A 14138-nucleotide genomic window follows, 5' to 3' on the forward strand; every position below is an offset into this window, starting at 1 on the left:
CACTTACATCCTTCCAGCTTTAACATTTATTATCTGTGAGGATCAAGCGATGGGATTTGTTTTCTAAGTGATTTCTTATAATAGTGACTTTAAGAGGTCATCATTGCCAAGAATGGGCTTGGACTCAGGAATTTTGGGCTACAGCTTGTCAGAGCCATTGACGTCAGGATTTAGTTTAGCATAAACAGGGGGATTCCTGGTACAAGAGGAAGTAGTTAGCTAACGAGTGGCCTCCTCTCCTAGAATGCAAAGTTCAATAATGCTTAGGTGAGACTAATGCAGCCACAATCTCAAACTTTCATAAAACGCTACTGTTTGAGCCACCAAATATCTCATTGGCCTAATAAACCTACTCATAATGCTTTCCCTGGATACACCACACTTTTCCATTCTCCCAGTGATTCAGCTATAATACTACAAAATGTCAGCACAGGAAACCTCATTCTTGGGAAAGACAATTTAGCTTAATGGTCCATAGAGCTGAATTTTGACATAGATTAAAATCTCAGCTCCATCACTTATCACTTACTGCTAAGTGACCTTGGATGGAGATTTACCTCTTTCAGCCTCAGAGAGGTTTTCAGAAAGGTGAAGATGTCAAGAACATCAAATGCTGCTAAGAAGTCAAAGGAGATGAAGTCTAAAAAGTTGTCCTTTCGACTTAGCCACATAGAGGTCTTCGATGACTTCAATGAAGGCTATTTCAGAAGAAGGATGGGGCTGGCTGAGGATGTTGATGAGTCAGTGGGAGATGAGGAATGGAAACTGCAAGTAGAGGCCACCTACTGAGAAAGGAAGGAGAGACACGAGAGCAGCTTCAGGATGAGACTGAGTGAGGCGGTAGTTAGTCAGTTGGTTTCAAGATGGGAGAGATTCGGGCTCGCTGAAAACCTAACGAGAGAGAGAGAGAGAGGACAAGAGAGGGAGAGATGCCTAAATGAGAGAAGAGAGAATGGGTAACATTCCTGACAAGAGGGTAGGAATGAGGTAGGAGAAACTAGACTCTATAATAAAGAGGCAGCCCTTTATTATAAAAGGAAGAAATTATAAAAGGAGGGATAAAATATGTACAAACACAGGCAGATTTATACATTTGGTGTTGGAAAGATGAGGATTCCCATACAATGGCTTCTATTTTTTCTACAAAGGAAGAGAAAAGGTCTTCAGCTAGGCTGGAGCCACTGAAAAGAATAGAGAAGGGTTCAAGTAATCCTTGTGAAGAACAAGACATAGAAATAATCACAGAAACAGTAAAAGTGCTAGGCAGTTTTGAGGGCCCACTTGTGGTATGTGATCTTCATGAAATTTTAGTGGAACAAATCTGCCCAGTTGTACTACAGTCTTATGACTGGCAACATTTAGGAAAGGATTAAAAGTTTTCTAAAGAGTCTAAGCCACTGCTTAAGGCCCGACTGTTAATTCCTGACTATTAATTGCCCATTGGAACAATTTATCTTTAGAGAAACAACTTCTGACAAGTAACTGGAGTTATTACACTAAGATTCCATTTCTAAGCAGAAATATATAGAAACAAGTAGTGAACTGGAAATCTTTACCTTGATTTTTGTGAATTATTACTTGCTTAAGTCAGTAAGCACAAATATTCTTTGGTTTGAAAATCAACTGTATAGAATTATAATTTATCAGGTGAAAGTACATGCTTATTTCGTGATTATGAGAACTCACTTATGTGATGCTTCCCAGGCTTCCTCTTCTTCTAGGAGATCTCTTATGATGTCTGAACTGGAACTAAAAGGACACGTACATCAATATTGCCAGACAATAAAAAGACCGTGGTTCCATTCATATAAAATTCTAGAAAATGCAAGCTAATCTCTAGTGACAGAAAGCAAACCAGCAGACCAGTGGTTACCTGCAGGGGGCAGGGGGTGGGCAAGGAGGGACTACAAAGTGGCCCAAGGAAACTTTGGGAGTGATGGATAGGTCATCACCTTGACTGTGCCGACGACTTCACAGTACACATGTGACAAAGGTCATCAAATTGTGTGCTTTAAATATTTGCAGTTTATTATACATCAATTTCAATGAAGCTGTAAAAAAAACTTAATTAATTAGCAATAATAAAGAAAAAAAAATCCCTAAAGCTTAAATAAACGCCTCAGTAAAAAAACCTGGATTCAAATGGAATATAATCGTGAGCCTTTTCAATTTCCATTTATGGCAACCAAAGATCAAATCATGTTTTAAAAACTGCAGTTTAGTAATGAAATTCACAAGAGATATTAAGTTCCTAAGTGTCTGTTAGTCCCTCTGTAACCAAATAAAGTAAAATGTAATTAATTTGAACTGTGCTAATCCTGTAATTTGTTATAATGCAACTTAGCTTAAAGTGCTACGTAATCTTTGGCCTATCTGTGCAGGGCAGGGAGGGAGGCAGGGGAGCAGAGTAAATAAGGATAGAGAGGACAGGTATTACTTCTTTAAAAGAAAAATGTTTTAAGGCTTTTAGCATCTTGTTCTTACCCAACTAAATTCCTTATATGTGTGTGTGTGCGTATATATATATATTAGGAAAAAAAGCATTTCTTTAGACATCCAAGACACACAAGACACAGAATGTCATGGGCAGTGTATGGGACAACTCAAATAGTCGTCACAACCCCCAGGATAAAGAAGGCTCAAACAAAGGACTAACTCTCTCTCGGGCAAGAGACAACAGGTTTGGAAATGTTAGTGCCAATCTTATTTCTAGTGATATTCTAAGAAATAACAAAAGTTTAAAAATTATGAAGATTTAAAGTGTCAGTGAATCATTCTCAACCACTTCTGAAAAACTACCTTGAAGCAGTGTTTGCCTACAGCGCCTGAACAAAAAAAAAGGGGGCAACAGTCAATAAACACAGTTCTGTACCAAACATTTTACTCAAGGGATTTCCCCAATTCCCAAGACCCTCAAGGAGCTACACGCAGGGTGTCCCTGACTGTGGCTTGTGTGTACAATGGCCTATGTGTAAGCACTCCATTCGCATTGCAATGTAGTGACCCTCCAATACAGCAAGCACAATTCAGGATGAGGTTCCTCAAAGGGTAGAAGCACGACTCCTCGTATTTGTGGATCGAGAAAACATGTAACAATAATGAAGTATTATATATTTAGTAATACTGTTAATTTATATTTTATCCATTAGAGAAGCGCATATATACATTTTAAAAATAGTAGTACATACGCCTGTGAGACACTCTCGATTATGTCCATGGATAATTCTCGATATGCATATGCTTTTGCAAACCAGCTGCAATCATTCTTTCAGGTCCCTGGGACAGGAACCATTGACCTAACCTGTCAGAGTACCTAAGCATCTACTACTCTTTTACACTGAGGATGGCCCCCTGCTCAAATGCAAGTGTCCCTGAAAATAATAACACATTAATTTATCATCAGTCATTTTCACCTTAGTATATACAAGCCTACTATAAGCTTTCCCATTAAACAGCTAGCTAAATATAGTGTTCATTAGGAGAGGAGAGGAAAAAGCAGAAGACCCTTAAGGAGACACAAGGCAGATTTCACCAACTTCATTATTTTCCTAAGAGACAGACCCACCTGGCCACTCGCTGGGGAGGGCTAGCAAACACCGCCACCCTTATTCCCATAGAAGAGGTCTAAACCTTTCTGTTCACAAGATCCCAGCCTTTGTTAATCCTTACTTTGGTGGTAACTACACCAACTTTATCAAGAAAACTGAAGCTGTTTATGGGAAATTTTCATTTCCTTCTCTCTATGCCAAGTGATACTGATACCATCACCCACTCTTCCTTACCTGAACGGAGCTAGGGCAGTGTCTCTCAACCTTTTTCCATGACTGCCCCCACTCCCCACACCTAAGAAGTCTTTTCAGAGCTTCTTTTTTTCCTAATTGCCCCGCAATGAAATTTTAACACCACAAATATAATGTATATCTGTTTACATACTGTGTGTGTGTATACATGCTTTACACGCGGAGTAAGATTTTCTTTTTAACCATCTAGCACCCCCCCACCCAATTCCCACCCCTTGGGGGGTGAAATCGCTCCTATTGAGAACTCATGAGCTAGGGGAATGGGAGAAAGGGGCGGTCATATAGCTCTAGGTCCTGGCAGGTATCACATCACTAGAGAAACAGTAAAGTCGGCTTCCTGCTGACACCCCCCAACACACACATACAATTTTTTTTCAACAGGAAGGTTACAAAGCATCCCTACTATTCCAGCTAAGTAAGCAGGATGGCCAAGCCTGTCAAATAACCTATTAGTCTGTGATCAATTAACCTCCCGGCTTTCAAATCGTCAGTACAAACCACTGATTTGTTGAAGGAAAATATTTGCGGATCATTAAGGACACAAACCTAAGAGGTTTTTGCTACACTATTTCAGTGAAAACAGATGGTAGAGGAGGTGTACAAAAGACACATCTCAGAAGTGGTCTGCAATCTCCTCTTCGTCTGCAACTTCAATACTACCAACCAGCACGATGCACAGTGCCTCGATTTCCTCAATTCTCATCACCTTTCCTTCTACTCCAGCTCAGTCGCTAACCTGATGATAACCACATCACTAAACTGAATGACAGAAAGTTTGGGAGGCTTGACGTTTACCTAAAACGAAGTTTCAGCATATTTTGCTATGTCTGCTGCTCTAATTCTAGCCACCACTTAGAAAGTGTGAGTTGATGCTGACTAATACAATTAAAATAGCAGACAGAAATGTCCATTCCTTTTTAAGGTAATGTACTTACTATATTCTACTCAAAAGCCACATTCCTGAAATTAAACATACTGTTTCACAAATAGGATTTTACAAAGAGACTACTGGGCAAAACAGGCAGTGTTACTAAAATTATCACTCTCAGATCTCTTCCTTGTGTATTGCAGTAATTAGTAGTTTTGAAATCTTAATCATTTTAATATGCCTTGGAGATCAAAAATTCCTTTCACACACTTTCAAGACATCTAAACAATCCTCCACAGGAGAAAATAAATTACTCCCTCCAGTATACCCAGAGTCAGGGCACACACAAGCCTACACAGCTGTAGCTTTTAATTCTCAGACAAGAAATTTTTTCAGAGTAAACTTCAGATTCTCTACAATTTGGGTTTGAAACACTCTGGGAGACCATGATTCAAGAAGCCAGATGAATGTGGAGTCTGGAACTTGAACGTTAGAGCTCCCTGTGGGAGGGTGTTCAAATCGTGCTGTCTGATGTCACCATCCAGACCAGGCTAGAGTGGATATTATTATACAAATTAAATACATGAGATAAAGATTTATAGGCAAAAAATATGAATCTTCAATTCTATGGAATTCCCTCTTCCTATACAGGAAGAGTCTAGTAGCTCTATTTGGAACACCCACACTTAATTTAGACTTCATTTTCAGCTCAAACTTTCAGAAGTGTAAGCTCAACTGCTTTCTTCTTTGTTTGCTGGCTGCTGGTTGGTCTTTGTCCAGTTGGTCTTCCTATAATATTTTACTCTTGTCATTCTCTGATCAAAAGTAGTGGCATAACATCTTACCAGGTGAAGGAAAACACTTTCTTTGCTTATTTATCTTGCAGCCTTCTATTTCTACCGGTCAAGATTTTACCACCAAAGCTGAAAAGTGACATACCAAATTCCTCTGGCAAAGGGATGACTGCTCGTACTACCCAGAGGAAAAAAGTCACAGGTTTTAGTGTTGGACAAAGTCAGGGTTTCAGTCTTGTTTCTGTCATTTGGTGTACCCTGGGCAAGTTACTTAATCTTTCCGAGTCTCAATATCCTCACCTGAAAAGTCAGGATAATAAGACATATAGTTCAAAGGAATATTTTAAAGATTAATCAATATAATACATAGAATGTTTAGCATAGAGCTTGGCACACAGTAAGTGTTCAATAAATGCTGCATCCATTTTCATAAACCAGATTTGGGTCTGAATTACCCAAATAACTGCCTCAGCACCATGCTTCAATTTGCCCTAGGAGACCAGATCACTATGTGCTGTTTTAATCTTTAATCTTTGGTTTCTATGACACCAAGGTGCAAATTCATCAGAACTTTTTATTTATCCAGCATGGCAGGTACACAGCGTACTGTGGGGTAGGTAAAATGCAAACATCTGCTACAAAAATCCTACGGATTAAAGATCACTTACAAGTGGAATTTTTCTATTATCTACTAGTTACTCTCCACCAATCCCCACCCCCCCAAATCTCCCCTCATAATTGTGGCATTAATTTGAGCATGGTTGAGTATATCCAACTTAAAAAAATACCTCTTTAAGGGCTGATCACTGGAGGACTGATGGACAGCATATAAGCCCACTAGACAATGGTACTTAAATAAATGCTACCAGCTCCATGAATCCTTCCTCAGACCCCTGTTTCAAATACTCTGTTCTGTAGGGTGAGCAACAGCTTATGTGCCAAGTATTTTAGCAGGTGGCTGACAATAATATTAGAATAGTAAACATCCTAGGTTGAAAAAAAATCACTCAATGACAAAACCAAAAATTACCATTTTGTTAGTAATTACTTCTACAAATCACTGTGATGACTAGTTTATATACACTAGCTTTAATTCATATAAGAACCCTAGGTTTTATCCCCAATTGACAGGTAGACAAAAACTCAGAGAAACTAAAGGGAAAAGAGGGATGTTTTCATGCTCTCCACTAGATCTAGAAAAAGATAAAATGAAGAAAGCTCCAGATTCAGATATAAGAAAAATATAATAACAGAACGAACTTATTTATCAAGTAATATGTGGAAAATCCTTAATAAGAGATGAAATGTTCAATTTACAAAGAATTCACAATACATGATCACCTCATTTGCTTTTTAGAATCACCCAGAGAGGCTGGCAGGGCACAAACACTATCATCCTATTTTATCAGTGAGGAAACTGAAGCCCAGGGAAATTAATTCAATAATCTACCATGTGCCAGGCACCCTGCTAGAGGCGCAAAGCCATGGCTGAGCTGATGAACAAAGACGGATGGCTAGGTACAGGGATCTGATGGACGCATATAAATTTCAAGGACTCGATGTCATAGCATCTTAGGGGAAGATACATTCCCCCAGAACAATGCCCCATTCATCCAAAGGACTGTAGATCCCAGGTACCACCCAGTTTAAGCTCTTTTGAAAATGCAAAAGATATGGCAACACGACTCCATGTTCCCACATTTTCTCTACAAGCTTTCAACAATCAAAATTCTCCATCTGAAACAAGATGAACCATTTAGCTTTCAGGGGTATTCTGAAGTCCAGAAATGTTCCCAGAAAAAAAAAAAAAAAAAAAAAACAGTCTGTAATAAAATACAAAACAGTAATGTATATCAGTAGAAAAAGATTTTGTGGCAATTTTAAATTCATTCGACGACACATTCTTAACAGTTAAAAACCAAATGTAATGTGTTAACCTTCCAAAAACAATTAAGATTTTTAAAAATAACAAAACTATCATTGAATTACAGTAAGATACTTACACCTTAGGTTCAGTTACTTTGACAAGGTTTTCTTTAGATACTGTTTTCTCTTAATTTGACCAGAAACATAAACACCTAGTCATCAATTTTCTTAATAATTCCAGTGCCCCTAAATTACAAAACCCCGTTACTATATCTGTCTTACCTTACTGCTGCATTACGAACCTTCACGAACCAATTTATATAATATGACATTGACGAAGACGATGACGATTTCCAAAACTTTATTGTAAAGTACCTACTCTTTTTTTGGCTAAAGTAGATTCATATCTTTACATGGTTCAAAATCAAAATGACATGAGAAGATGGGACACCGAGAGGTCTCACTTCCTCCTCTGTCCCCAGGCAATCCGTTCCCCTCTGACTCCAGCACATAATCACTTATTAGTTTGTTGTTTACTCTTCTGATGTTTCTTTATGCAAAACCAAAGAAATAAAAGTATACTCATTTCCTCCCCTTTTAGAAAAGAAACAGAATGCTATCTATGCTGTTCTGAATTTTGGTCTTTTCACTTGCAAACGTATCCTGGAAATCTCTCCGTGTCAGCATGTAGAGATTTTCCTTTTTGAACAATCACATAGTAGTATCTCATTGTGTGGATGTACCAGAGTTTAATCAACCAGCCCCCAAGGATGAATACTCAAAGTAGTTTCCAACCTTCTGTTATGATAAACAATGACTCGATGAATAACTCCAAGTATAGTCATTTGTACGGGTGCAGGTGTACCTATAGGACAAATTCATGAGAATACTGGGTAAAAGGCCAAACAGTACTTTTGGTTGGTCTCACCAGCTTCCTCTCCTTAGGGACTGTATTATGTAGCACTCCAACCAGTAATAAATGAGAGTGTGTGTTTCCTCATACCCTTACTGCAGAGTCTATTAACAAATGTTAAGATGCTTGCCAACCTAACGGGTGACAAATAGATGCAATTTGCATTTCTCTCTGGGCAAACCATCTGTTCAGGGCTTTTGCCCATTTTTCTTTTGAGTTTGTGGGTCCTTTCCTTCTCAGTCTCTAGGTGCTCAAAAAGAATATTAAATCTTGAATGTTTTAAAAAAGTTTCTATTAAACCTCTATACATGCATGATAAGAAAATGTATTAGCATGTCTTCTTTCATAGTCAACAACATTTCTAAGTTATATCTGAAAGTTAAACACATTCGAAGTTTTTTCTTAGTTGATGAGAAAGAATTCCAAAGCAAGCATCTACTATATGGGCAATCCTCACTACCAGGTGATCCTACAAAACTTACCTGGCATGTTCTGTTTCCCATTCTCAAAGGCTCACCCCTCAAATTGCCTACCCGCCAGCCCACCCCAATCTCAGCTGATGAAACTGCCTTAACTATGTTAAGAAGATAAAAGCAGGGGGAGTTCCCTGGTGGCCTAGTGCTTAGGATTCTGGGCTTTCACTGCCAAGGCCCGGGTTCAACCTCTGGTTGGGGAACTGAGATCCCGCAAGCCACGCAGCACGGCCAAAAATGTAAAAACAAAAAGACCAGCAGGAACTTGCTGCCCCTGCAACTGTGCCTATGTCCTGCCTTCCTTGCTGCTTCTACAGGTCAGTCAACCCCACTCCTAACAAAGGCCGACCCTTCCACCTGCTCCCACCTCGCTGCCTCCTCGGGACTTCACTCACGCAGCTGGCTCCCCACCCCTCATCAGTGTCCCCTTCTCGACTGCATATTCCCATCAAAGCCCTCCGGCAATCCCGTGTTCCTCCACGTACAGTCCTCCTCTCCGCCACCCTTCACAGCAGAAGTTCCTGCGAGCTGGTGGGAGGTGCTCTCTCCTTCGCCCCCTAAGGCTTCCCCTCAGCGCACACCGCTCAGTCTTCCAGGGACCGCTTCACTCGAAGCCACACCTGCTAAAACCTTCATGTTGCCCAAGTCCACAGTCCCTGCTCCCTAGTCAAACAAGTCTTGTCTCATTTGACTTCTCATCTGTTTTCTTCTGTCAGCTTCCATGGTATCACAATGTCCTAGTTTTCTTCATCCACCACTGGTCTTATTCTTCCTGGATCTCCTTTGCTCAGTCTTTTCTAAATGCTTCTACTTTCTCAATGTTGGAGTGAGAGAGGGTTCAGTCCTAGGTGCCTTTTTCTCCTTCTTAAAGCCAAAATTCATCCACAGGCTGAACTTTTCCTATCCTACCACGTCCAAACCACCTGCATGTGCTGTCTATCCTACCTCCAAAATACATCCCCAATCCCACCCATTTCCGTCTTTACCATGATGGTCCTAATCTGCTCTACCATGACCCCTCGGATGGACTGGACCAAAGCCTACCTGGTCTCCCTGCTGCCACTCGCCTCACCTCTAACCCCCCGTTCACTCTTCACAGCATCTGGAGTCATCCTTTTAAACCATATAAACCAGACCATACTGTCACCAGATCAATATTGATAAGTCAGTTGGTCCCCAAGTTAATCTACAGATTGAATTTAATCTCATCCAAAATTCCAGTAGACCTTTTCTTTCTTTCTTAGCAACTGACAAGTTAATTTTAAAGTTTATATCGAGATGCAAAAGGACCCAGAATAGCCAAAACAATTTTTAAGCCCATGGCAGCACCTCTGGCCTCCAGCATCAATCATCTCTTTGATGGCAGTGTCTGACACACAAATGTTATCATTTTTTATGTGGCAAGAAAAGGGTTAGGAAATACTGTATTCAACAGATAATCATACCTTTTAGGTCAATCACTTTAAATTCTTATAAAAAGTGAAGAAAAGTACTGTGTATTTTTTTTCAAGGAAGAGAAATAAAAGGACATTAGGTTAATTCCAAACACTGGAATCCTCTTGGCACTCTGGAAAAAACTCAGATTCAAAGTACAATCAAACATTCGTGCTTATGTTTAACTTATAAACTTAAGGGAAAAAAAGAAAAAAAAGAAGACATCAACTCTGAGAGTCTAATGTAAGGGACAAATTTTTTTAATTAGCAAAATTTTCACCGCTACAACTAGATACTGAATCAAAATCTCAAGTTAAGTGGGCAGGGGGACAAAATCACGATGCTTCATTTTGTTCTGACTCAACTATTAGCAGCATAAATGACCAACACAAAAAAAAAACCCCAATACTAGAAGACAACGAGATCACAGTAACAGGTTACGATATTCAGCCTCGTAAGGAGAAACGAATTACAAGACCAGCAGCATCTCAAGGTGAAAATGTCCTCTACCACTGAAGAAGCTTCCGTTCGAACACGAGTTCCCTGGACAACAAGAGGCAGGGTATGAAGCTCGTGATGGGAGCAGCACGTCTTCTGCACAGCCAGGCCAACTTCTATATCATCTGCCCAGCTGCCCACGCTGAGGACGCGTGGTCAACTGTACAGATGTGGGATGCCTGGCCAATACCAACCACCAAGCCACAGAAACCCAGTATCAAGTCAAGGTTCAGGCCATAAAACTCTCGTCTTACAATCTGTTCAAGGAGGAGGAGAATTTTAAAACCACCTTATACTGCTGGGTTTTAGGCAGCGGACACTGAACCGCCTTGTGACTCAGTTCCCACAAAAATGAGGCCTTAGACCAAATGATCTAGTGTATGAGAATTATCCCTCCAAAAGTATATTGACTCCAAATTTTAATGTTGACACATATTTTTTAATTTTTGATTTGTACTATTATTACCCATACTCCAGTAACAAGATGTAAAAGGCTCTAACGAAATGTGCTTACTAGGGCAGGGGCAGCATACCCATAGTAAAGCACCTTACAGGCTTCCACAAGTGACTTCTGCAGAATTACCTAAAAAATAACAAGCCTCCACATTTGAGGCCCATCATATTTTAATGCTTGAATCTCTCTAAGATACAAGAACAATGGGTACTACTTACGTGGTAAAATCAATAGGAGTAAGCAAAATCAGCAATTTAATATGTACCCGTGTTCCAGAATGTGACTATTTGTGTGGGACTAAGAGAACAAAGAAGACGTGCAAATAAACACGGCATGTCCCTCTGACAGGACAACCATATAATCTACCATCTAAACCCAGACACTTGGGAGAGTGATACAGGGTACTACTAATAATGATGCCAAGAGAATAAGTGGGAACCAGCCGATCTCAGAGACACCAGAACATATGGTCATTCTATGTCTAACTGACATTTTAAATAACTCAGTTAAAATGCTGTTCTACTAACAAAGGAATCAATGGCACCCAAGATAAAAATTCTGACGCAATTCATGTTATAATGGGGAAAAATCTGGGCTGAGAATTACTGGCTTCAATTCTATTCAGTGAATGACTTGAGATAAGTCACATCACCTCTCTAGGCCTCCATTTCCTTACCTGTGATATGAAGGTACTACATTTAGTGATTTCTCAAGGTACCTTTGAAATTGAAAATGTTTGTATTCTATCCTAATGTGCCTTCTTCCCAGGCTCTGAAGGTCTCCAAGGAGATCTCATAACATGTGTTCCTCTGATTTAAAAGCAAAGATAGTATAAATTGAGAAGGCAGGAAAAAAGCTCTGACTTTAACTTTCAAGTTGACTATAACAAATGATAAACTTGAACAATTCACTGAAAATACAAAATTCCAACAGTATGATGTGGAAGTTACATATCATTTCTAGTTCATCCAATTTCATTCACCAGAACAAGACTAAAGGATTCTGATTCTGACATTTTGTTTTAAACTAGAGAAAGCTCTTAACTGCCTGCCTATGTTTGGGGGTCTGGGAGTGCTGATCCAAAATAACTATTGATCGTCTAACATTTAGAAGGAACTGGTAGTTCCTTCAAGGTCTCATACTTACTCTGCTCCAAGCATTCTGAAAAATACGTTCTCGCCTACTCTTTTTTTTTTTTTTTAATGAAGAACTAAATTCTGAACCAGTCAAGATTATATCTCAGTTTTATGAGATATAAAGCCAAATATACGCAGAAGCACACTGAAACAAGAATTCCTATATGGTTTACAAAATGTCTGAAAAACTAAAAAGGGAAATACATTTTTTAAAACTTCAACCTTACAAAAATAGCAAGTATTACCGTGTCATGCCAACCCAAACTTTCAACCCTACAGTCATCGTACCAAAACCTCCGGTGACAATCAGACACTGCTACAAGCTATGACAATGAAGGTATCATGTGACAAGTGTGGAATCTGGAAGGGACTGCCAATTTCAACAAGCATTTTAGATACACAAGTTAGCAACCACTATGGAATTGTAAAACTCTCTCCTGATACAGAAAATTGAAGGGCGCAAAGTAATTTTACAGAGGATCTTTATATCATGGCAGTTGATGAATTTGGTGAAAACAAAGAAAAATATCTACCACCTAGGGTTGACTCAGAATGCTGAAAAATCATGAATTTATTATAAAACAAAAACAAAAAAAGCTACTATAAAGAAGCCCATCAGATTACCCAGTGAAAACGCATTAAAAAAAAAAAAAATCCCTAAAAGGTGCCCACATGAAGTATCTGAGATTAGAAGAAAACCTCATTATTTAACAGCAAATACCCTTTGCCGATGAGAACGGCAGAAAAGATAAAAACTATCTGTACTTTCACATTGTTCTGGGAGGATCACTACTCAAACCACTTTTACAAGTATATATTCACTAATAAACACACGGTAACTGAAGATGGTGAGGCCTATCGTAAACCGTGTGCGTTTTCTCTTTTGATGAAACGTAAAGGCTGGGTAAGCTACATTCTCTGAGGTGGAATTAGTCTATAAAGTAAAAATATTAGCACAAGAAAGCAAAACTGATAAAACAAGTAAGACAACCGAGAGGAAAACAGAATTCTTCCTTCACGCTTCATTTATGGATTAAATTTTAACATAGTACAAAATAATGCACTTTATGGAATGCATTACACAGGGCTTTATTAATTTATATGACTAAATGTAATACATAATATTAAATGAAAGAAAAAAAAGAATTCGATAACTAAACTTACTACAACCTAGAAACTGTGCAATTTACCACTGAAGAAAATGTTTCGATGACTTTGGTTTTCCAATATTCAATACATTCTTTGAATATTTTCATGCCACTATGTCTCCTTATTTTGATGTTGTAATGTACTTTAAAAAAAGAAAAACTTTAATTTTAGAATAGTTTTATATTTACAGAGAAGTTGCAGAGATAGTACAGAAAGTTCCCATATGCCCCACACCCAGTTTCTTCTATTGTTAACATCCTACATTAGGTCTGATACATTAGTTACAACCAATGAAGCAATATTAATACATTATTATTACTAAGTTTCATATTTTATTTGTATTTCTTTAGCCTTCACTTAATGTCCTTTTTTGGTTCCAGGATCCCATTCAGGACACCACATTACATTTAGTAGTCGTATCTCCTTAGGTGCCCCCAGACAGTGTTGGTTTCTCAGACTTGCCTTGTTTTTGATGACCTTGACAGTTTTGAGGCATGCTGGTCAGGTTATTTTGCAGAATGACCCTCAACTGGAGTTTGTCTGATGTTTTTCGCACAGTCTGACTGAGGTTACTGAGTTTGGAGGAGGAAGACCACAGAGGTAATGTGCCATTTCCAGGGCATCACACCAAGAGCACACACGCCATCAGCATAACACTGCTGTTGATGTTGACCTTGATCTCTTGGCTGAGGTATGTCTGTCAGGTTTTTTTTTTTTTTATAAATTTATTTATTTATTTGTTTGTTTATTTAT

The 14138-nt window shown here is 38.9% G+C and overlaps 1 protein-coding gene across 5 annotated transcripts in view; it reads right to left on the reverse strand.

Moving 5' to 3' along the window:
• The window catches only part of RAD18 (RAD18 E3 ubiquitin protein ligase), a 99844-nt gene that overhangs the window by 10098 nt on the left and 75608 nt on the right, over nt 1–14138 (reverse strand). For all 5 annotated transcript variants that reach the window (XM_059937723.1, XM_059937726.1, XM_059937724.1 and 2 more), the window contains one exon: nt 1687–1749. In XM_059937723.1, the coding sequence (XP_059793706.1) occupies nt 1687–1749 (63 nt within the window). The remainder of the gene's footprint in view (nt 1–1686; nt 1750–14138) is intronic.

This window comes from Balaenoptera ricei, chromosome 11, assembly GCF_028023285.1.
Source record: "Balaenoptera ricei isolate mBalRic1 chromosome 11, mBalRic1.hap2, whole genome shotgun sequence".
Lineage (NCBI taxonomy): Eukaryota > Metazoa > Chordata > Mammalia > Artiodactyla > Balaenopteridae > Balaenoptera > Balaenoptera ricei.